This window comes from Epinephelus fuscoguttatus, linkage group LG4, assembly GCF_011397635.1.
Source record: "Epinephelus fuscoguttatus linkage group LG4, E.fuscoguttatus.final_Chr_v1".
In the NCBI taxonomy this organism is placed as follows: domain Eukaryota; kingdom Metazoa; phylum Chordata; class Actinopteri; order Perciformes; family Serranidae; genus Epinephelus; species Epinephelus fuscoguttatus.
The window spans coordinates 41,027,243-41,052,429 of record NC_064755.1 but is presented as its reverse complement, the minus strand read 5'-3'; the positions used below and the strand labels follow the sequence as shown (position 1 = coordinate 41,052,429).

At 39.4% G+C, this 25,187-nt stretch overlaps 2 protein-coding genes across 5 annotated transcripts in view; both read left to right on the top strand.

Moving 5' to 3' along the window:
• Nucleotides 1-25,187, top strand: part of LOC125887690 (alpha-1,3-mannosyl-glycoprotein 4-beta-N-acetylglucosaminyltransferase C-like) — a 119,418-nt gene that overhangs the window by 55,281 nt on the left and 38,950 nt on the right. The gene's annotated exons all lie outside the window — the stretch shown is intronic.
• LOC125887856 (uncharacterized) lies at nucleotides 19,694-24,481 on the top strand. Its single transcript, XM_049574940.1, has 6 exons — nucleotides 19,694-19,970; nucleotides 21,550-21,687; nucleotides 21,769-21,837; nucleotides 22,700-22,831; nucleotides 23,478-23,608; nucleotides 24,110-24,481. Exons 1-6 carry the CDS (start codon nucleotides 19,694-19,696, stop codon nucleotides 24,161-24,163), a joined length of 801 nt encoding a protein of 266 aa, XP_049430897.1. The 3' UTR covers nucleotides 24,164-24,481.

Genomic DNA, 25,187 nt, shown 5'->3' with positions numbered 1-25,187 from the left:
TGTCCCCTGTGTCACCTCTCTCAAATTACGTCCGTGCCTGCACACACAGATTCTAGATTAACAAGGGGATGCTTTTTGGTCAATTTTCTAACAAAGGGATGGCATCCCCCCCACCTCAATTCGACCACTGGCCGTAACCATGCCAAAACAACCATAAAACAAGGACTTAGCTGTAACGTTAACTCCAACTGTGCACTCCTGCTCTCTCCTCCAGCTTGCTTATACAGACACCAGCACGCGCACTCACACATTGTCCCCATCCCCGTCACACTCGCCCCCCGCCCCCTACCTATACTCATTCAATTCCAAACATGCCATCAACTCACAGAATATTGACATTACAACAGAACATTTACTACAGGGTCGCTACAATATTTTACTGATCTCATTCATAAACACTGTGATAAGGTTTAAGTGTTTTGTTGGTGTTTGTAGCTTAGGCTTGGATAGACGTGTTTATTTGTTAATAGACCTGCCGCCTACAATTGTCGCGATATCAGGTCAACTGCAGCGCTGCAGTTGCATAGCGCACAGTCACTTCAAGAAACAAAATAATCAATTAAACAACCCCCAAAATGCTTCAAACACTTTTCTAAATAATCTTAATATTGAAATGAAACGAAATATACCCACTTATGCCATTAAAAGTGCTTAGATAAGGTCGGAGGTCTATAACTGCACATATACTGTATGGGCTGAAAAGCTCAAATGTCACTGTGACCGCAGTCTCAATCATGTGTGCAGATTCTGGCGTCCGTGCATTCTTCAGAAGGGTCAGGGTCAGCCCAGAGAAACCCTTACAGCAGAACATGGGAAACTAAATATTAATATTTCTACATGCTTTTCAGATATGTTGCTCATCTCTAAGAGCTCTACAAGAATATCTTTGCCCCATCTCGAGTGAACTTCTCGGAAGCTACTTGGCTTTCCCATTGGCCCACTGAATTGATACTTGGGATTCACGATCAGGGCCCAAAGATAGGCCCAGACACCAATTTTCATGTAATTTGTACAATTTTGTGGCCGTGGCAAGCCTTAATTGGTTCAAAAATGCTAACCTTTCAAGGCCCACCCTCGGATCTACCAGGCTGATCAGAACCTAACTGATGTCTACTGCCTGCCTTGGGCCCCGAACAACATGTAAAGAAATCAGACTCCTGTGACTTTTAGAAAAACATTTCCTCCAAAACCTCCTCTCTGGTCAAAGGGTGTAAGAGGGCACAAGTCTGACAGCTCCTGATTTTGAGTTTCTGAAACAGGCAAAAAAATCTACAGGACTTTGGGGTTTTTGTTCCGGATTATTGTTTAGTAGCTCCGGGGGATCATCTGTACCGAATCTGGGCCCCTGGGGTCAAAGGTCGCTGTGCAGTGGCCAAAGAGACACGTTTTTTTAAAAAATCACTGTCTTGAGATGGTGACATCTTATAAGTACCTGGGTATTCATTTTAACAATAAACTGGACTGGACTGATCACATAACAGCACTGTACAGGAAAGGCCAAAGCAGACTCTACCTGCCGAGTTGGCTCAGGTCTTTGGAGTGCAGGGGGCACTCCTGAAGACCTTCTTTGACACTGTGGTGGCATCAGCCATCTTTTACGGAGTGGTCTGCTGGGGCAGCAGTGTCTCGGCTGCAGATAGGAAGAGACTGGACAAGCTGATCAAGAGGCCAGCTCTGTCCTGGGATGCTCTCTGGACTCTGTGCAGATGGTGGCAGAAAGGAGGATGACAGAAGCTGTCATCTCTGAGGACTAATGACTCCCATTCTCTGCAGGAGGAGATAAAAGCTCTGGAGAGCTCCTTCAGCGATAGACTGATTCACCCAGAGTGTGTGAAGGAACGCTATCACAGGTCCTTCCTGCCTGCTGCTGTCAGGCTACATAACCAGCACTGCTCACAGTAAACTGCACCATGGACACTTTATTGACACTATGGACACTTTATGGACACCACAGCAGTCTGCTGTTTTTGCACATACAATCACTTGCACCTTATCCACTGGCTATTTTTATTCACTGCTGCTCCTTATTATCCACTTCCGTTATTATTTTTATTGTTATTGTTATTATTATTTATCGCCTCTCTTGTATTTTTTGTACTTATTTGCATGCCTAGTTATTTAAGTTTTTAAGTTTAAATTTGAAATCTTTAATCTGACTCTTTGACTTAATCTGACTGCTGTAACACTGGAATTTCTCAATTATGGGATCAGTAAAGGTGTATCTTATCTTATCTTATCTTATCTTATCTTATCTTATCTTTTCCTTAATGATTCATCAACGCTTTGAGGTAGGGGGCTGACATTAGAGTATGTGTATCAGGAGGTCAGGGGCATCGACTGTGCCAAGTTTCAGACCCATGCAACCTTCAGAAGTGTCAAAGGTCACCATTCGGGGTGTGATCTGGCCCGTGAGGCCTGCATTTTTTAAATAATTCACAAATGCTTTTTGATGCCAAAATAACTATTGAATATTGTCCAACAGCAGACATGGTGGTAGATATTTTAACTAAATCTGGAACTAAAACCATGCTTGATATATTTGCCTGTTTCATTTTTGGTGAAAAGGTTAAACATGAAATGAAAATGAATTGTGTAAATGTATGTGACACTATATCTTGTTATTCAGTATAAGAGCAAGTGGGGGTGTTGAATATTGTTTTTGTGCTCCTACACTGACTAGGTTGTCTGGAGAGGGGGCGTGGTGATTAGGTAGCAGGTGTCACAAATCAATAAATTGCCGCTTGCCCCTGGTCCAGGTGTGTGCATACCTGTCAAACAGAACCGATGGCTGTGTATGTTTGTTCCTCTGTTAATTTAACATTTAAGTCATGGCGTCCAGCCCTTTTTATGATGGTAGCTTCTGCTCCAACACAAAATGAAACTCAAAGTGCTTTACATAAAAATAAAATGATTATTAGAAAGGACAACATGTAAAAGTAACACAAAGCAACAGTACTTCGAGGAGGATTTAATACTATGTATAAAACAACTTTTCAACTAGGATTCCTAAAAGACAATAGATGTGTCATGAGACAAGAGGTTCCAGGCTGCAGTCAGATGTTAAAAAAACCTTTTCTACCAGGATTCCTAAAATACATTACAAAATACAATATTATGTTTAAAACAACTATAGTGTCACGCGCGAGCTTCCTAAAATACCTTACAAAATACAATATTACGTTTAAAACCACTATAGTGTCAGGCGCGAGCTTTTATTCTGAAATTTAGAAAGTCGGGGGGCGTGGCTTCTGTATCACCGGACGAGAGGTCATGTCAGGAGAGCCGTGAGACGGGAGACTCCAGGCCGCACCCATACAGTCTTGCATTCAACCTGCGCCTGATGAGGCATTGAGAGTGTGGCCAGCGGCATTTTTCGGTATGTATTAATCATTTTATTGAAATATAGCATTTTATATTTTATTTATTTATTCAAACTGTCGTTTGTTTGTTGTTTGAAGGCTATTAACGATAACGTTAGCCAAGTAACGTTAACTAGCATTAATGAGCAACCTGGCCCAAGTCAGTTAGCAGTTGTTGAAGTTTTCGGGAACCAGGATGGATTTATTCAGTTAATACACATGTAGAAAGGTAAACGTATAATGTTAGAAGCCATAAGAGAGTGTGAAGTTGACGTTACACCGTGTCAAATGCTCTGTTTAGTCAACATCTAGCATGTAACATGTAGCATGTAACAGTGTCAAAGGTCACCATTCGTGTGATCTGGCCCGTGAGGCCTGCATTTTTAAATAATTCACAAATGCTTTTTGATGCCAAAATAACTATTGAATATTGTTAGTTAACATATGTTAGTTAACGAGAGAAAATGTCCTAGCCGTGATGCTAACGTGGTGCACATGTTATATCTGAAGCATGTCTGCCTCGCTAAACTGCTGCAGTTAGCAGGCCTTCTGTGTCCACACAGACAACAGTAAATATTATGCGAGGTGATGTTGCAATGTTAACAATAACAACGTGCTGTGACTTTATGCTTTGGGGCTACAATAATCTTCTGAGACCAGCTGCAGTTTTTAGAGTCAGTTTCTCCGTAGACTGTAGGTTTCTTCAAGTTGAAGTGCGCCTTGCCTGGTGAGCGGCAGAGCGCAATATTGATTTATTAAAATGGCTATTTTTTTCACTGTGTTCTATTATTAATCTGCACAAGTAATCAGTCTGTTAATTTCTGTTAAATGATCAACTTTCATTGTGCATACATTTTCATGTAAATAAACTTAATAATAATATCAATATTCAACAGAATAGCCTAAGCCTTCAAAATCAGGAGAAGAATCTAGCAGAAGTAAAGTTTCTAAAAAACCCAAAATAATTTATTCTCTTAATGATTAGTTAATTTGTCTGATTTTAAAGTGGACATGTAACTAGATAATGCCAGTGGAAATGAGATCCCAAATGTTGTTTGTGCAAGAATATATCATAGAAGACCAGTGCTTGAGAAGGCTGCAATTAGTTTCCTCATATTTAAAGTGCACAGAGTTAATTGATTATTTCTTAAGTTTGTCTTAATTTATTTCACAAATTAACAAAACTTAACATTTCATATGTTCAATTTAGACTGGACTTAACCGAAATTGAGTTGGAATAGCGCAGTTTAAAATACAGTTTATGCATTTTTACCATAACTGAAGCCATAACTGTCCTTTTTATTCATTTCTCTTCAGTTTGAAATGCCGCCCAGGCTCAGTCCTTTAAAGATGCCTGTCACCATGTTGGTTTAAAGACCGACAAAACATGGAAACTGGAGGTGAAATTCATCAATGCAGTGAAAGGTAAGATGATTTCTTATGTCTAGATAATAATAATACTAATTATAATAACTGGAATGTATACAGCACCTTTCAAGAAACCCAAAGATGCTTTACACAGATACGAATAGACACAGTAGAGATGACAATATGAAATTTCATTTAAGCCTTTAGATGATGTTATTTTGAGTGTGGATGAAGCAGCTAAAATGATAGCCCTGATCGATCTGAGCTCCATTCAGAAAACAAGCATTTTAAAAGTTTTTTGCTTTTCGTCATGCTGACAGGACTGACAAAACATTAATTCAGAGTTTTTACAAAGCGGCATCATGATGTAGTTATTTCAGCATCCATTTGATCAGTTTATTGTAATTAAATCACTGTAAAATCTAAGTTTAATTTGGGTTTATTCCGTTTTAAGGTCTATAATTGTCACCTGGGATGTGTATAAATCAACAGGTTTTTGGGGGTCACAATAGCAGGCAGGCTGAGCTTCAGTAACATCACCGTTTTGGCTCCCATTGTCCACGTCGGAACTGGTTGGTGCTGCTCATGTTATTCATTGCTGTAAAACAAATACTCACTCGGTCAAACTTGGGCAAGTAAAGCAAGGCAAAAATTCACCTCCTAAACACTGTCTGTGTGGGTGCTCATGCAGGGCTTAACAATAAGGATTGCCCGATTGCCCGGGGCAAGTAAAACTCACGGTCGGGCATGTAAACTAACAACTCACTTGCCCGATTGGGCAAGTTGCTAAAAATAGTAAAAGTTAATAACTAATTGATAAAATAAATGTATTATTGTGTTATAATGTCCTGCCCACAGCCCCCATTGATATTATTTTGCGCGACGGACGCTTCATATAATAACATAACAATATACTATTTATGGTGTTATGCCATCGTGTCATTTCTGTCTCTACATGGTCACGCGTTAACAATTCTCCTCTGCTCTCTGTATTGTGCACGTTGGAGTTCCTCCACACACACAGGTGAGCACACTAGAGCAGCTCGGGCTGCATTTTCCTGACTAAACCTGACCGAGCCCGGTGCAGTTTGTCAGCTGACAAAGTTATTGTTATGGACACTGTGTAAATAACCAACAGACTGCTGTTACGACAGACAAACACGCTGCTCGCACAGCTGCTCAGCATGGCACTCCTGCTGAGCTTGTGTTGCGTTCAGGCGTTGTCACATAAATAACAACTTCCAACACTTAAATAGGTCATAGCACAAAACAGCAGCATGTCAAGTGACTTTTTACTTTAAATCTTGAGACACCTCATATGTAAGCTAGACAGACATTTCACCTGCTCATTACTGTGCACACATGTACTGTATGTACTTAGTCCTAAAGAGCCCTTCTGGTGCCAGTAGATACATAGAAACATCCCAGCAGGCTGTGCTTTGCAAGCATACAAAAAAGTTTCACGCATGTGAAAATTATTTTTCATGCGTGTGCTTCACCTGTTAATACAGCAGAACTGGAGAGAGGGATGAACAATAAATAGAGGTGGGCATGGCTCAAGTAGGGCGCAAAATTATAGACAGAGAATGATTGACAAATTTTTCACTTTAAGCCCTGACACTGTCATATTTGTGTAGGAATTAAGCTACAATACATGACATATGTTGTTTTAATTAATAAATACAGTGTGAATAAAGATTACTGAACATAAAAATAACTGCAGTCTTTGTTAATTGATAGCCGCTTAAATTAAACAATTTTTTAGGGCAAGTACAAACTGAATTCGGGCAAGTAGATCTGACCAACTTGCCCAACCGGGCAAGTGAAAAAACCTTAGCGTTGAACCCTGTCATGCCTTCCACCATGTTTTCAGTGGGGCCAAACATTGCATACTATGCATGCGCGTCTGTGTCTGAAGGACTGCTACTGCTTTGGTGAGCAGTATCACTATGAGTTTTTCAACAGTGCCATAATCAAACACAGCTTTAATAATAATTAAAATTTGAAACAGTAATACTAACCGAATTTTACCACGGTTTATCACTTAACTGGTAATCGTTACATCCCTAAGACACCTTGAACTTGAACCGGAAGTGGTTCAAGCTCCGCCATCTTTCCAGCCGTCCGATGTCTCTTATTTGTCCATCGAGGAGAGAGGAGCAAGGAATGAGGAGCGATGAGTGAGGATACACGAGAGCTTCCTTTACGGAAGTCTTTTTACCAGCCGACACTCCTCTTTACTGTTCCATCAGTTATTGACTGGATGCTGCTCCAACAGACTGATATGTTTGTGCCATCACTGATTATAACGGCCGCATCGGCTGCAGTAGCTCATTGCATTACCTTATCAAGTTACAGGTTTACAGAGTTTATTGTAAGTGTTTGTGCGCTGTTTTTCCTGTTGTTTAATACATTTGGCCAAAATCTATTATAAAATTTAAGTGCTATTAACAGGTAAATGATGGACTAAACTGCACTTCAACCTTCCATTTTTCACCAGCACTTCTTCTCCACTTCCGCATCTCAGGCCTCAAAATAAATCATTATCCTTTACAGCCTTTGTGTAAATTAAGGATTGTATGTATTTAAAAAGTTATTTATTTAATCTAACATTGCAAACACCAGCAGAGTGTCTCCAATCGACAGCTTGCGTTATAATAAAACATTGGTAAATTATCATACAAAAAATGAATACAGTATAAACAAAATTCGAATAGATTTATTTTGTAAATTATGACGTGTGTGTGTAAGTAACTTCCTGGATAATGAACATCATGAACAGCTAATAAAACAAGGTCAAGGGTCAGAGCTTCTCAGTGGCCAGCAGCAGTAGACTTTGGTTGGGTTGCAGCTGCCTAATGTGAACGTACAACCTGTGAAGCAGGGCTCATATGAGTGCAGAGACACTGCAAAAAAATAAATCTGTCTCAGAGCATTTTGATCAGATAAATAACAATGACAATAAAACATGTGGATACCACTGACATTTAATGACAGTGGGACAGTATGGAGTGACTGTAGAGTAGCTCGTGCAGTACAGTGTCATTCTAGTGTTTCAGATTGTCATAAAAGCTGTGGAAGTCTTTGGGTATGACCTCTTTGAGTTCTTGGAGGTGTTTGTATTTCGTCTCTTTGATCTTCAGGCTGTTTGTGTAGAGTGGTGTGACTGCAGGTGAGTCTGAGGAGGTGTGTCGGAGCTGCTGCTTTGGCAATGGTCTCCAGTCATTGGAGTGCTGGGTTTTGAAGTCCATTGTCCCACTGATGTTGTACCTATCAACATGCAAAAATACCAGTGTTTCCTATGCATTCATTTATCTGTGGCGGTGCGTCACGAATAAATTATCTCCGCCACATATAGATTTTTCTGCTTTTGGCGCTAACTGTTGTCCTCACTCATAAACATTGTGAATATAGCTTGTCGTTACAATTCTGGTGCAATAGGTGGCGGTATGCATCATTAAGACGCACTTAACGCACCTGGTCCGCCAGAAGAAGAAGCAGACGTAGTAGCAGAACGGATCCAAAGACCTCTTGGTACAAATATGTGGGCAAACAAGTCCAAAAGTGGTCCGAACAACTCTAACTCATCATGTTATATTAGCCTGTGTCTGTATTAACATAGCTGGAAGCTCAACATGTGCAGAGACATTAACTCACGCTGTTAGTAGTGTTAACTGCAGCGCGAGTCCCGTAGCAGCTCGCCCCCGTTAATCAATTACAGCGGCTCCACCGGCAACGGGAGCGGTGTGACAACCACCGTCTGTCGCGTGACAACTCTCTATTTTACGCAGCTCTTCTATTTTTGTCGTACTCTCGCTCCCCTACGTGACCCTCCAGCAGATAAAAACTGCATGAAATAGTGTGTTAAACGAGTACAATGTGTTTTTAAATGAATAAACCATTATCAGAGGTGATATGTGATGATTTTTTTCATGCATTTACCCATGTTTATCCGTGACATTGTGTAAATGTCCGTGGCGGACATTTGAAAGCGAGTAGATGACAAACAGTACAGTTAACTTGTAGATAACTCAAATATATGTAATAACTTAGGTGGGAAATGCTTTAACATTTCATGCAGCCTCTCGGCTTGGCAAACGGTAAACAACCCCGCTGGCTTCTCTACGTGTTGCTTCTGCAGTCAGTGTAGCCCAAATGAATACGCTGCTATGCTGATGTGACGCTTACGCTTGCAGCTGGCGGAGCCTGGCCGTAACCACAAATAGATTCCTGTCCTGTGGAAACATTGAATACACATCAAAAGTTAACCCAAAATACAAATTATAATTTTACATAGATTATAACGCCTCATTTAAATTCTACCTCAGCACACTGCACTTTATATTATCCTGAAATACATCCTACTAGGGTTGTGCCAATGGCGATCCGGACGCCATCGATGGAAGGGTTGTTTCACGATGTCTTTTAAATGACGATGCAATTGCGAGTTGTGGGGAGACAGCGCATGTGTGGAGCATGCTGAGAGATCGAGGCTGATTTTTCGCTTAGGCGAGTCGCAAAAATGCTTAGGTTCCGTGCCTAAGCTGTATAATGGCAGGAAAACCCTGGAGAGGAAGTCCAATGTCTCTTAATTCATATTTCCTCGTATCCTCTCTCCTTGCATGATTTCCTCACGTTTCTCCTCGTTGAGAGGACTAAGACGCAAGGAGAGAGAGTAGGAAGGGAAACAATCCTGAAATTAAGGACTTTCGATGCACCCATAGACAGAGCAGAAGTTAGAGGCCATTTTTTTACTTTAAATGCATCACTGTGTTTCTAGAAATTTCAGAAAAAAGTAAATTACTTGAATTAAATCACTATACCACTAGTTGGCATCTCAACTTAGTCGTGCTGCCATTGAATAAAAAAAAAAAGGTTTTGTCACTCTTAAGCTGCAATGTGTGTGTTTAAATACATGTTGCCACAGAAGAAATATCCATTGTAGTGTATGATTTGCTTTCTTGTTTTGATCAAAATTTCCTTTTATTTTTTCTTGCAGGACGTGGTTTGTTCGCACGAGGTTCATTCTGCAAAGGAGATTTTGTCGTTGAATACAGGGGTGATTTGATAGATGATGCTGAAGCCGAGAGGAGGAGAAAGGTTTACCATCCCTCATGTGCTGCATTTTTCTTTCTCTTCAAGTGGAGAGGGAAAACATGGTGGTAAGATTTAAAATTGCATCTTTATCTCTGGTACATTCCTTTATATACATTCTATAAATTGTTGAATTTGATATAAGACTGCACAATCAATGTCTGCCATTTAATAATGTGACACTGCAAGGTAAAGGAAATACATTGAATGTTGAATTTTGGATAGGACCTGGGGAGACATTATTTTCAACTAAAATTGTTTTTATTTTCCTCTTTCTCATCTTTTTGTCCATTCTAAGTATTGATGCCTCGAGAGAAGACGATTCATTTGGCCGCCTAGTGAATGATGAACACAGACATCCAAATTGCAGGATGAAACAAATTGAGGTGGAGGGAAGCCCACACTTATGCCTTTTTGCTCTAAAAGACATAAAGGAAGGTGAAGAAATAACTTACGACTCACGGAGGCGATGACTGCCCATGGCGAATGCAAGTATGTCTCATGACTGCACAGTTTTTAAATGTGTAGGCTTTAAGAACGTCTCAGAATAACATTGTGTGTGAAGGTATCTTCATTAGAAACTACTGAAATTAAATTATCCTGTATTTTTTATTAATTAGTGTTTTTACATATTTTAGAAATTTGGGACAGATCTTTAACTGTCTGGACCTTTTCCTTGGCCTAATTATCACTGTAATCTGACACATTCACGATGTCCCCACAGTGCACTTCTTATGATACCATTAGTGTTAAATAAAACCAAGAGATGCTTTGTCCCGTAAAGGATGATAACATGGTGTGTAAAAATGTCCCCATTAAGCTTGTTGTATTGAAGATGTGTGAAAGCGGAACTGCCCATTGGTCCGACATCCCATTGTTCCGACCGTATTAAACCCATCGCTCCAAAGTCCTGTTGTTCAAATCATCATGATGCCCTGTGGTTAAGGTCTGGTTAGGTTTAGGCACAAAAACCACTTGGTTAGGGTCAGGAAAAGATCATGGTGTGGGTTAAAATGAAAAAGAAAGTGGCAAACACATAAGCCGTGAGCCTGCTTTGCCTCAAGCCTTTCCCAGCTGACCCACAGCCGGTCGCGGCGCACCATCAAGGCAGAAATACGCCCGCCGGGAGCCGTTCAGCACCGCAGAGAGCTCCCCACACAACCCCGACCCCAGAGTTAATAACTGGAGGTTATGGTGTTTCACTCTCTTCTCTCTATGACACTTGTATCTTGACCAGTAGCCTACTTTCGTTGCGTTGCTGATCCTCTATGGTACACAAATACAGTATAGCCTGGTAATCACATATCGGAACAACGGGACGCCTGACTAATGGGATGTCGGACAAATAACATGGACCCGTGAAAGCAAACAGAGGTTGACTCATTAGTCTGAAATATTACAGTACAGTTTGGTGTTTTCTTTTCTTATGAAGTCTGGTGTTTTGGCATGTACTGAGGTTTACAGATCCTTAAGAACATGTATTTATCTACTTGAGTTTTACATGGTGTTTACATTAAATTGACCTAAAGGTCCTCATATTTTCATTGTTTTCCTTGTCAATCATTGCAGATGACATTGTGTGCCATGGATATTCATCCTGCAAAGAGCTCCCATCCTGCTGCCATGTCTGAGAAACGGATGGAAGAAGCTTTGTGTCTACAGGACACTACTCAAGAGGTACATTCACCTTCATCACTTGATGTTCACTTCAACAGCCTCTGTACGTTTGGTTTAAACAACTAAACAAAGCAAATGAGGTCATTGTGAGGGTAATTTCTTGTCAATCAGGTCTACTAACAGTTAAATCTAATACCTCAATGAGGCAAAAGTTAAAGGGACTTTTAAGATGGATCTGAACCTGTCTGGATATTTTCCTTTGGCCCAATTATCACCTTGATCTGGCACATTTACGATGTCCCCACAGTGCACTTCTTATGATACCATTAGTGTTCAATAAAACCCAGAGATGCTTTGTCCCCGTAAAGGATGATAACATGGTGTGTAAAAATGTCCCCATTAAGCTTGTTGTATTGAAGATGTGTGAAAGCAAACAGAGGTTGACTCATTAGTCTGAAATATTACAGTACAGTTTGGTGTTTTCTTTTCTTATGAAGTCTGGTGTTTTGGCATGTACTGAAGTTTACAGATCCTTAAGAACATGTATTTATCTACTTGAGTTTTACATGGTGTTTACATTAAATTGACCTAAAGGTCCTCATATTTTCATTGTTTTCCTTCTAAATCATTGCAGATGACATTGTGTGCCATGGATATTCATCCTGCAAAGAGCTCCCATCCTGCTGCCATGTCTGAGAAGCGGATGGAAGAAGCTTTGTGTCTACAGGACACTACTCAAGAGGTACATTCACCTTCATCACTTGATGTTTACTTCAACAGCCTCTGACGTTTGGTTTAAGCAACTAAACAAAGCAAATGAGGTCATTGTGAGGGTAATTTCTTGTCAATCAGGTCTACTAACAGTTAAATCTAATAGGGACTTTGAAGATGGATCTGAACCTGTCTGGATATTTTCCTTTGGCCCGATTATCACCTTGATCTGGCACATTTACGATGTCCCCACAGTGCACTTCTTATGATACCATTAGTGTTCAATAAAACCCAGAGATGCTTTGTCCCGTAAAGGATGATAACATGGTGTGTAAAATGTCCCCATTAAGCTTGTTGTATTTTAGATGTGAAAGCAAACAGAGGTTGACTCATTAGTCTGAAATATTACAGTACAGTAGTTTTTCTTTTCTTATGAAGTCTGGTGTTTTGGCATGTACTAAAGTTTACAGATCCTTAAGAACATGTATTTATCTACTTGAGTTTTACATGGTGTTTACATTAAATTGACCTAAAGGTCCTCATATTTTCATTGTTTTCCTTGTCAAATCATTGCAGATGACATTGTGTGCCATGGATATTCATCCTGCAAAGAGCTCCCATCCTGCTGCCATGTCTGAGAAACGGATGGAAGAAGCTTTGTGTCTACAGGACACTACTCAAGAGGTACATTCACCTTCATCACTTGATGTTTACTTCAACAGCCTCTGTACGTTGGTTTAAACAACTAAACAAAGCAAATGAGGTCATTGTGAGGGTAATTTCTTGTCAATCAGGTCTACTAACAGTTAAATCTAATACCTCAATGAGGCAAAAGTTAAAGGGACTTTTAAGATGGATCTGAACCTGTCTGGATATTTTCCTTTGGCCCAATTATCACCTTGATCTGGCACATTTACGATGTCCCCACAGTGCACTTCTTATGATACCATTAGTGTTCAATAAAACCCAGAGATGCTTTGTCCTAAAGGATGATAACATGGTGTGTAAAAATGTCCCCATTAAGCTTGTTGTATTGAGATGTGTGAAAGCAAACAGAGGTTGACTCATTAGTCTGAAATATTACAGTACAGTTTGGTGTTTTCTTTTCTTATGAAGTCTGGTGTTTTGGCATGTACTAAAGTTTACAGATCCTTAAGAACATGTATTTATCTACTTGAGTTTTACATGGTGTTTACATTAAATTGACCTAAAGGTCCTCATATTTTCATTGTTTTCCTTCTAAATCATTGCAGATGACACTGTGTGCCATGGATATTCATCCTGCAAAGAGCTCCCATCCTGCTGCCATGTCTGAGAAACGGATGGAAGAAGCTTTGTGTCTACAGGACACTACTCAAGAGGTACATTCACCTTCATCACTTGATGTTTACTTCAACAGCCTCTGTACGTTTGGTTTAAGCAACTAAACAAAGCAAATGAGGTCATTGTGAGGGTAATTTCTTGTCAATCAGGTCTACTAACAGTTAAATTTAATACCTCAATGAGGCAAAAGTTAAAGGGACTTTGAAGATGGATCTGAACCTGTCTGGATATTTTCCTTTGGCCCAATTATCACCTTGATCTGGCACATTTACGATGTCCCCACAGTGCACTTCTTATGATACCATTAGTGTTCAATAAAACCCAGAGATGCTTTGTCCCGTAAAGGATGATAACATGGTGTGTAAAAATGTCCCCATTAAGCTTGTTGTATTGAAGATGTGTGAAAGCAAACAGAGGTTGACTCATTAGTCTGAAATATTACAGTACAGTTTGGTGTTTTCTTTTCTTATGAAGTCTAGTGTTTTGGCATGTACTAAAGTTTACAGATCCTTAAGAACATGTATTTATCTACTTGAGTTTTACATGGTGTTTACATTAAATTGACCTAAAGGTCCTCATATTTTCATTGTTTTCCTTGTAAATCATTGCAGATGACATTGTGTGCCATGGATATTCATCCTGCAAAGAGCTCCATCCTGCTGCCATGTCTGAGAAGCGGATGGAAGAAGCTTTGTGTCTACAGGACACTACTCAAGAGGTACATTCACCTTCATCACTTGATGTTTACTTCAACAGCCTCTGTACGTTTGGTTTAAACAACTAAACAAAGCAAATGAGGTCATTGTGAGGGTAATTTCTTGTCAATCAGGTCTACTAACAGTTAAATCTAATAGGGACTTTGAAGATGGATCTGAACCTGTCTGGATATTTTCCTTTGGCCCAATTATCACCTTGATCTGGCACATTTACGATGTCCCCACAGTGCACTTCTTATGATACCATTAGTGTTCAATAAAACCCAGAGATGCTTTGTCCCGTAAAGGATGATAACATGGTGTGTAAAAATGTCCCCATTAAGCTTGTTGTATTGAAGATGTGTGAAAGCAAACAGAGGTTGACTCATTAGTCTGAAATATTACAGTACAGTTTGGTGTTTTCTTTTCTTATGAAGTCTGGTGTTTTGGCATGTACTAAAGTTTACAGATCCTTAAGAACATGTATTTATCTACTTGAGTTTTACATGGTGTTTACATTAAATTGACCTAAAGGTCCTCATATTTTCATTGTTTTCCTTGTAAATCATTGCAGATGACATTGTGTGCCATGGATATTCATCCTGCAAAAGAGCTCCATCCTGCTGCCATGTCTGAGAAACGGATGGAAGAAGCTTTGTGTCTACAGGACACTACTCAAGAGGTACATTCACCTTCATCACTTGATGTTTACTTCAACAGCCTCTGTACGTTTGGTTTAAACAACTAAACAAAGCAAATGAGGTCATTGTGAGGGTAATTTCTTGTCAATCAGGTCTACTAACAGTTAAATCTAATAGGGACTTTGAAGATGGATCTGAACCTGTCTGGATATTTTCCTTTGGCCCAATTATCACCTTGATCTGGCACATTTACGATGTCCCCACAGTGCACTTCTTATGATACCATTAGTGTTCAATAAAACCCAGAGATGCTTTGTCCCGTAAAGGATGATAACATGGTGTGTAAAAATGTCCCCATTAAGCTTGTTGTATTGAAGATGTGTGAAAGCAAACAGAGATTGACTCATTAGTCTGAAATATTACAGTACAGTTTGGTGTTTTTCTTATGAAGTCTGGTGTTTTGGCATGTACTAAAGTTTACAGATCCTTAAGAACATGTATTTATCTACTTGAGTTTTACATGGTGTTTACATTAAATTGACCTAAAGGTCCTCATATTTTCATTGTTTTCCTTCTAAATCATTGCAGATGACATTGTGTGCCATGGATATTCATTCTGCAAAGAGCTCCCATCCTGCTGCCATGTCTGAGAAACGGATGGAAGAAGCTTTGTGTCTACAGGACACTACTCAAGAGGTACATTCACCTTCATCACTTGATGTTTACTTCAACAGCCTCTGTACGTTTGGTTTAAACAACTAAACAAAGCAAATGAGGTCATTGTGAGGGTAATTTCTTGTCAATCAGGTCTACTAACAGTTAAATTTAATACCTCAATGAGGCAAAAGTTAAAGGGACTTTGAAGATGGATCTGAACCTGTCTGGATATTTTCCTTTGGCCCAATTATCACCTTGATCTGGCACATTTATGATGTCCCCACAGTGCACTTCTTATGATACCATTAGTGTTCAATAAAACCCAGAGATGCTTTGTCCCCGTAAAGGATGATAACATGGTGTGTAAAAATGTCCCCATTAAGCTTGTTGTATTGAAGATGTGTGAAAGCAAACAGAGGTTGACTCATTAGTCGGAAATATTACAGTACAGTTTGGTGTTTTCTTTTCTTATGAAGTCTGGTGTTTTGGCATGTACTAAAGTTTACAGATCCTTAAGAACATGTATTTATCTACTTGAGTTTTACATGGTGTTTACATTAAATTGACCTAAAGGTCCTCATATTTTCATTGTTTTCCTTCTAAATCATTGCAGATGACACTGTGTGCCATGGATATTCAATCTGCAAAGAGCTCCCATCCTGCTGCCATGTCTGAGAAACGGATGGAAGAAGCTTTGTGTCTACAGGACACTACTCAAGAGGTACATTCACCTTCATCACTTGATGTTTACTTCAACAGCCTCTGTACGTTTGGTTTAAGCAACTAAACAAAGCAAATGAGGTCATTGTGAGGGTAATTTCTTGTCAATCAGGTCTACTAACAGTTAAATTTAATACCTCAATGAGGCAAAAGTTAAAGGGACTTTGAAGATGGATCTGAACCTGTCTGGATATTTTCCTTTGGCCCAATTATCACCTTGATCTGGCACATTTACGATGTCCCCACAGTGCACTTCTTATGATACCATTAGTGTTCAATAAAACCCAGAGATGCTTTGTCACCGTAAAGGATGATAACATGGTGTGTAAAAATGTCCCCATTAAGCTTGTTGTATTGAAGATGTGTGAAAGCAAACAGAGATTGACTCATTAGTCTGAAATATTACAGTACAGTTTGGTGTTTTCTTTTCTTATGAAGTCTGGTGTTTTGGCATGTACTAAAGTTTACAGATCCTTAAGAACATGTATTTATCTACTTGAGTTTTACATGGTGTTTACATTAAATTGACCTAAAGGTCCTCATATTTTCATTGTTTTCCTTGTAAATCATTGCAGATGACATTGTGTGCCATGGATATTCATCCTGCAAAGAGCTCCCATCCTGCTGCCATGTCTGAGAAACGGATGGAAGAAGCTTTGTGTCTACAGGACACTACTCAAGAGGTACATTCACCTTCATCACTTGATGTTTACTTCAACAGCCTCTGTACGTTTGGTTTAAGCAACTAAACAAAGCAAATGAGGTCATTGTGAGGGTAATTTCTTGTCAATCAGGTCTACTAACAGTTAAATTTAATACCTCAATGAGGCAAAAGTTAAAGGGACTTTGAAAATGGATCTGAACCTGTCTGGATATTTTCCTTTGGCCCAATTATCACCTTGATCTGGCACATTTACGATGTCCCCACAGTGCACTTCTTATGATACCATTAGTGTTAAATAAAACCCAGAGATGCTTTGTCCCCGTAAAGGATGATAACATGGTGTGTAAAAATGTCCCCATTAAGCTTGTTGTATTGAAGATGTGTGAAAGCAAACAGAGGTTGACTCATTAGTCTGAAATATTACAGTACAGTTTGGTGTTTTCTTTTCTTATGAAGTCTGGTGTTTTGGCATGTACTAAAGTTTACAGATCCTTAAGAACATGTATTTATCTACTTGAGTTTTACATGGTGTTTACATTAAATTGACCTAAAGGTCCTCATATTTTCATTGTTTTCCTTCTAAATCATTGCAGATGACATTGTGTGCCATGGATATTCATCCTGCAAAGAGCTCCCATCCTGCTGCCATGTCTGAGAAACGGATGGAAGAAGCTTTGTGTCTACAGGACACTACTCAAGAGGTACGTTCACCTTCATCACTTGATGTTTACTTCAACAACCTCTGTACGTTTGGTTTAAACAACTAAACAAAGCAAATGAGGTCATTGTGAGGGTAGTTTCTTGTCAATCAGGTCTACTAACAGTTAAATTTAATACCTCAATGAGGCAAAAGTTAAAGGGACTTTGAAGATGGATCTGAACCTGTCTGGATATTTTCCTTTGGCCCAATTATCACCTTGATCTGGCACATTTACGATGTCCCCACAGTGCACTTCTTATGATACCATTAGTGTTAAATAAAACCCAGAGATGCTTTGTCCCGTAAAGGATGATAACATGGTGTGTAAAAATGTCCCCATTAAGCTTGTTGTATTGAAGATGTGTGAAAGCAAACAGAGGTTGACTCATTAGTCTGAAATATTACAGTACAGTTTGGTGTTTCTTTTCTTATGAAGTCTGGTGTTTTGGCATGTACTAAAGTTTACAGATCCTTAAGAACATGTATTTATCTACTTGAGTTTTACATGGTGTTTACATTAAATTGACCTAAAGGTCCTCATATTTTCATTGTTTTCCTTGTAAATCATTGCAGATGACATTGTGTGCCATGGATATTCATCCTGCAAAGAGCTCCCATCCTGCTGCCATGTCTGAGAAACGGATGGAAGAAGCTTTGTGTCTACAGGACACTACTCAAGAGGTACATTCACCTTCATCACTTGATGTTTACTTCAACAGCCTCTGTACGTTTGGTTTAAGCAACTAAACAAAGCAAATGAGGTCATTGTGAGGGTAATTTCTTGTCAATCAGGTCTACTAACAGTTAAATCTAATACCTCAATGAGGCAAAAGTTAAAGGGACTTTGAAGATGGATCTGAACCTGTCTGGATATTTTCCTTTGGCCCAATTATCACCTTGATCTGGCACATTTACGATGTCCCCACAGTGCACTTCTTATGATACCATTAGTGTTAAATAAAACCCAGAGATGCTTTGTCCCGTAAAGGATGATAACATGGTGTGTAAAAATGTCCCCATTAAGCTTGTTGTATTGAAGATGTGTGAAAGCAAACACAGGTTGTGTGGACAAAACTCCACAGGACAGCTTTAATTGTTAACATAAAAATCTTTTTTTTTTTTAAATTTCCTAAAAATACATGCAACATATAGCTCATGGACTTAGAATGTCCCGAAATTATATAATGACCCACATGTACTTTTGTCCACCAATTTCAATCTTTGATTTGAGATCGAAAATGAGAACTGCAGTAGCCTCTCTGACTTTCACTACTTCACAAAATGTCTTTGTTTTACCTTGTTTTATAGAAATTATAAATGTAGCAAATTCTACACAAAACTTATTTTATTGTGCTATTTTTTCAACCATATAATTGTTATTTTTGAATAACCTTTGACATCAAGTCCCAAACTTAAATTTATTTATTTATTTTCATTTCTCTAACCTAGTGATGTAAACAAAATTTCAAGAAAGTCTTCCTTAGTGGAACTGGGGCATAGGTGCTCAACAACCAGAACCGGTCAGTGTGTAGATAAAAACACTTAGTGGACGACTGGATGTACTTTAAATAAAAATTGCCCCGATTATAGCACGACCGTGGCAGTGAGCAGCTCTGCCTCAGCTCCACCAAGGAGGACTCTCTTTAATTAACTTTTATGTCACTAGGTTAGAGAAATGAATTGAAGGACGATTGGACACAAGTTGGAAAATAATCAATTTCCTTTAACTAGTGACTTAAAAACTAGTGTCAATACATTTTACTTTGTAAAACAAAAATCATCACTCTCTAAAGAATGTCCCGGTCACATTTTGCTTCATACACTAATTTTTTGTACTTGTTTGTTTAATTTCATACTGTATAATGACTTAAGATGTTGCTTGTGTTTACAGACTCGGAAGGACTTCCATAATGAAAATGAAAATATTGTACCGAGACTAAGACGGACAAAAAGCATTATAGTAAGTTCACAATTAAGTGCCTGGATTAACATTGTAGAAATGTTCCACAGTCTTTCATAAAGTACATGATTTAATGTTAGTTTAAAGAAAATATGTCTAAGTGACTTTTTAATTTTTATTTTTCCAAATAAAAATCTCTTAGATGAAGGACACATGCCTTGAAGACACAGAACTGTATGATAGCATGACATCAGTCAGTGGAGATGAAGAGGAGTATGTTCCAGATTCTAACCCGGACACTGACAGTGATTCTAGCACTGACCTCAGTCCAAGAAAACGCCAATTTCTTGATTCTCTGCTAAACCCTGGCTCAGATATGCCTAATGAATGTGACACCACAACACCTGGATTGGACACCCACGTTACATCTGAATTCTCTGTAGAGGAAGAACCCTGCCCTGAATTTACTGTAGAGGAAGAACCCTGCCCTGAACTTACTGTAGAGGAAGAACCCTGCTCAAGTCAGGACACCAGTGATAGTCTAGTAGTTAGTTCTCACCAAAATAAAAATGGCAAGAGAAGCTACGATAAGAGAAACTATTGTTTTTATTGCAGAAAGCCATATGCCAAAATGGCAAGACATCTGGAACATGTACACTAAAAATAAGGTGGAGGTGGCAAGAGCTTTTAGCTTTCCAAAAAGTCCAAAGAGAGAAAACGTCTGCTAGAATATATTCGAACAAAGGCAACTATGCCCATAATGCCACTGTAATGGAGTCAGGAAGGGGACAACTTGTCCCATGTAAACGGCCACCAAAAGAAGCACAGGGAACTGATTTCATGCACTGTGCGTACTGCCAGGGACTTTTCACACGAAATGTTCTATGGAGACATATGCGAGTTTGTAGACTCAAGCCTGGATCAGTCAACCCAAAACCTGGCAAGAACCGTGTTCAGGCTCTATGTGCATACACTGCACCTGTGCCTTCACATATCAGCAGGCAGCTGTGGAAAGTTGTCAGTGCCATGAATCACGATCCTGTCACAGAAATAATTAAGAATGACCATGTCATTATTGAATATGGGCAGCACTTGCTCAATAAATGTGGAATGACATTAAAAAGTAATCAGTGCATCCGTGAAAAATGCGTGAATTGGGACGACTGCTGGACAATGCTAGGAAACATACCAGATTAAAAAAGATGGAGGATTTCATTAATCCTGCGAATTATGTGGAGATGGTCAAAGCTGTCAAAAGTACTTGCGGCTATGAGAGCAGTACCAACACATTTGCCATTCCATCACTGGCAACAAAACTTGGAAATGCTTTGGTAAAAGTCAGCAAGCTCTTGAAAGCTCAAGGACTCATTTCCAACAACCAAGAGCTTGTGAAGCGTGCGTCTGAGTTCCAAGAAGTGCACAATGAGAAGTGGAACGCATTGGTTTCTGCAACAGCACTAAGGAACATCGTTGAGGCCAAGTGGAATGCACCCACTCTAATGCCCTTTACTGAGGATGTGCAAAGAATGCACCAGTTTCTCAGTGAAAGACTAGATGAATGCAGCATCACATTGTCTGAAAGTCCCTCTACAAAGGCCTGGATCGACCTTGCAAAAGTTTCTTTAACACAGACCATCCTGTTTAACAGACGCAGAGAAGGAGAGGTGGCAAGCATGCCTCTGTCGGCTTTTTTGTCAAGGGACACATCGGATCCCCATGAGGACTTGGACTGGGCACTGTCTGAAGTAGAAAAAAAGCTCTGCAGACATTTCTCCAGAATTGTCACCAGAGGAAAGCGAGGCAGAGCAGTTCCAATTCTCCTGACTCCAAAAATGCTCCATGCTTTGGAACTCCTCGTTCAGCAAAGAGAGGCCTGCGGGTTCTTCAAGACAATACTTACTTGTTTGCAAGACCTGCAGCTATGTCACATCTCCGTGGCTCAGACTGTATACGTGGCTTTGCAAAGTCGTGTGGTGCAAAGTGTCCCAAGGCATTGTCATCAACCAAACTGCGAAAACATGCTGCAACTCTGTCAACAGTGCTCAACATGACTGACACAGAGATGGACCAACTAGCGAACTTTCTTGGTCACGACATCAGGATCCACCGAGAGTTTTATCGACTCTGACAAGACCCTGCAACTTGCAAAGATCAGTAAAGTTCTACTGGCACTTGAGAAAGGAAGACTGGCTGAGTTCCATGGAAAGAACTTGGATGAAATCACAATTGATCCAAATGGTATATTTGATTTTCACTGTACTTGATGTATCGTCTATTCTTTTGTCTGACCGAATTATAAGTGTGTCATGTCTCCTGCAGAAAACGTTATGGGTAGTGATGAGGAAGATGCATGCAGACAGGATGGAAATCGTTCATTTGCTGTTGATGGTATGTTTCAGTCATTTCATGTTTAAAAAAAAAAAAAATGGTTGTTTTTAAAGTACATTTCCTACATGGGTACTGTAGTTTCATACTCATGTAGTATTCAAGGTACAGTATCCTCAGTGTATATTTGCAATGTAGTAGCTCTTTCTATCTGTTTAAAGCCTTCAGCAGCCTTACTTTCCATGCGTTGCACCATGATTAAGGCTACCAGTATATGCAACATCTAGTCTCTATATATACAGACTCTACATAGTGAATGTAGAGTCTGTGGGCTAACCCCGGAGATCTTCCCTCCAGAAGAAGAGCGGAAGAGCCCTGGTTTCCGGTTGTAGGCCGTTTGTAGTCCACGTGATATTGACCAATCACGCTTGAGCCGGTGCTACTTGTGATAGGATACGGTTGTTGATATCCTCTTTCAACTCCAACTCCATTGTCGCGTCTCCAGTTTCTAGTCGGACTATAAACAATGAGTGGGGGGAGTAAACTTAAGTAGGAAACAGAAATTCGCATCCTCCAAAATAAAACCGGAATAGTAAAACATCAGTGGGTCTGCCCCAGAGGCTGTATCGCTGTCTGCCGGAAGTCAGATGCCGAATACAGCCGATGGGTTCTGAGAATGTGCAACATCTAACCACCTGCTGAGCAGCCAAGTTGTTGGATTTATTTAGCTTCATGCAAGAACATTTTCATATTCTTGTTCTAAATGTCTTACTGTTCACTATGAGGTGTGTCCTGACAAAATCTCAGCCTGGTAAATGTTAAGTGTTCATGTTGACCATTAGCATAGGCACTAAAATTACCACGTTCCACTAATTTATTTTATTTTTTTGTTCTTTTCCCCTCAACTATGTTATGTATTTCATAGAACCATCAGCAGACGAAACTGTTGCAGGTACTGTGGGGAATGAAATCTCTTCAACAGGCAAGCAACACAAACAGCCATCAGCAGAGCATGGAGCATCTTCTGGAGTCAGTACTGTGGGACATTCCCCCAAAGGTGATTGTTTTTTTTTACTCTTTTATTATTATTGCAGTAATATCAGTAGATGAAATTAATGTGAAAGATTCCTACCATCTTTGCACCCTCCGTCTGGTGGCCCCAAGCACTGGTGGATTGTAACTGAGTACAGTGCAGGACTTTTCCTTGTGCCAGTCTTTTGGGGTGAAATTAGTAATTTTGCTTCAAGGATAGGCAAACTGAAGTATCTGAATATTAATTCAAACACTGTGCCCTAAACAACCATAGATATAGAATGGGATATATCATTAGCCACTTGGCCATCATTCAACTGACTTGCTAAAAAGAGATGAAAAGAGACAGTGCTCAGGCTTTGACCATCAATAAGCTGGGGTGTTGAATGACACAAGTGAAACAAACTTTTGTCAAGTTAATACTGGATGCAACAATGTGACGTGAAGTAGATATAACCTCAACTTGATCATTTATTAGTTATAGAATATTTAGATTTAGTTACAAATGAAGAAAACACAGATTTTTAAAACTTGTTTAATGCACTGATTTTTCTTTTGCAATTTAAAGCATTCTTGCAACAATAAATGACATACCTTTGTTTTCTATGGCCGGAATATTTGTAGTACATTTGAAGTATGTCTTTTCAAATATGTGTATATATATTTCATAGAACCGTCAACAGAGGAAACTGTTTCAGGTACTGTGGGGAATGAAATCTCTTCAACAAGCAAGCAACACAAACGCCATCAGCAGAGCATGGAGCATCTTCTGGAGTCAGTACTGTGGGACATTCCTCCAAAGGTGATTGTTTTTTTTACTCATTTTTATTATTATTGCAGTAATATCAGTAGATTTGGAGACAGGAGATTAATGAAAACCATCTTTGCAACCCTCAGTCTGGTGGCCCCCAAGCACTGGTGGGTAATTGGAGGTACTTTAAATTGTTATTTTCCTAACAAGAATCCATTTCATGTGGGAGACCTTAGAGAAGATGGAAAACATTGTCGTTCTTTGTTCCACCTCCATAAGGGAATCTCAAAAACTTAAGCACTTTTGAGGGTCTTCCTCTGGCCTAGAATGGGATCTGATGACAAGTGGTGGCTCGGATGTAGGTTTATGTCAGCTGTAAACTGATGGACTGAGAGCTGAACACTGTGATCAAATCATTGAGGACAGATGCTTATTTCAGCTCTGATCAGCCTCATAATTTCACTTGTACTGTATATACTGACGCAGAGCTTGGAACTGTACCGTTTCCTTACACTGTTACTAATACCTTTGTTTTTGTCTCCTCCCTTACAGGTAAAGCTCCACAGAAAAGAACACCCTGGCAGCCGGCAGAGGTTAGGGCAGTAGAGAGGCAAATGAATCAGTTCATCCGATCTTGTACTGTACCATCGAAGAGAGATTGTGAGAAATGTTTACGGGCTGAACCTGAAGCTCTCAGGAAGAGAGACTGGAAGAACTTGAAATTTTATATCTACAACAGGATTACGGCCTTAAAAAGGAAAATGTCTAAATAGTCTAATCTAAATGGTATGGCGAATACAAAGAAAAGGGTTGTGGAGAAGTTTTGTTTTTTCTGAGTATGATTCCTCAGCCAAACTGCGTGTTTCCTGCAGTTGAATGTAACATTTCCTACATTTAAAATGTAGTTTCATGAAGCCAATTGTTCAGTTTGACAGGTATTTCTTTAAAAGCTTGAGTCTTCATGACATCACAGAAGTTGTGGAACTTGTGCATGTGTATGTTTTGTTATACACATACTGTTATATTCATTGCAGAATTGTAATTTTGCAATGTAAACACTTTCACATTCACCTGTTTCAATAAAAGCATGTTATGCACATCAAATTAGTTTGATTTCTGGGTGGGTGAGTTGACCGAGTAGTAGGCTAACAAGACCAGACATGATATATTTTGTTTTACATGCTTGAGAATCAGTCTCTCCATATATTTAACGGGTACTGGAGTTAGTTCCACAGGTCTAATCATTCAGGCAAGTGACAGCTGACTAATGCAAATGTATTTACCCTCTTAGCACCTTGTTTTTAAATAGCTATGAAGGTTTTGGAACAGGTTAAATATGTAATGTGATGACATGGGTAGTATTTATGTTGCTTGGTTTGCCACTTAAAATTGTGAAATTTGTAACAATATCCACTCTTTTGAATCATCTTTAGTACCCCGCATCACTGGCACAGTGTTTTCTAATCACTCATAATGTCAGGCATTCTGCATGATTCTAGATGCTGCTACAGTGGATGTTAAACTCGACATTTTCTATGTGGTTTAACTCCATATTTGTAATAAGGTTTCATCTCATCCCAAATGCAGTATGTTGGAGAATTTACTACATTGTTTGCCATGTAAATATAAA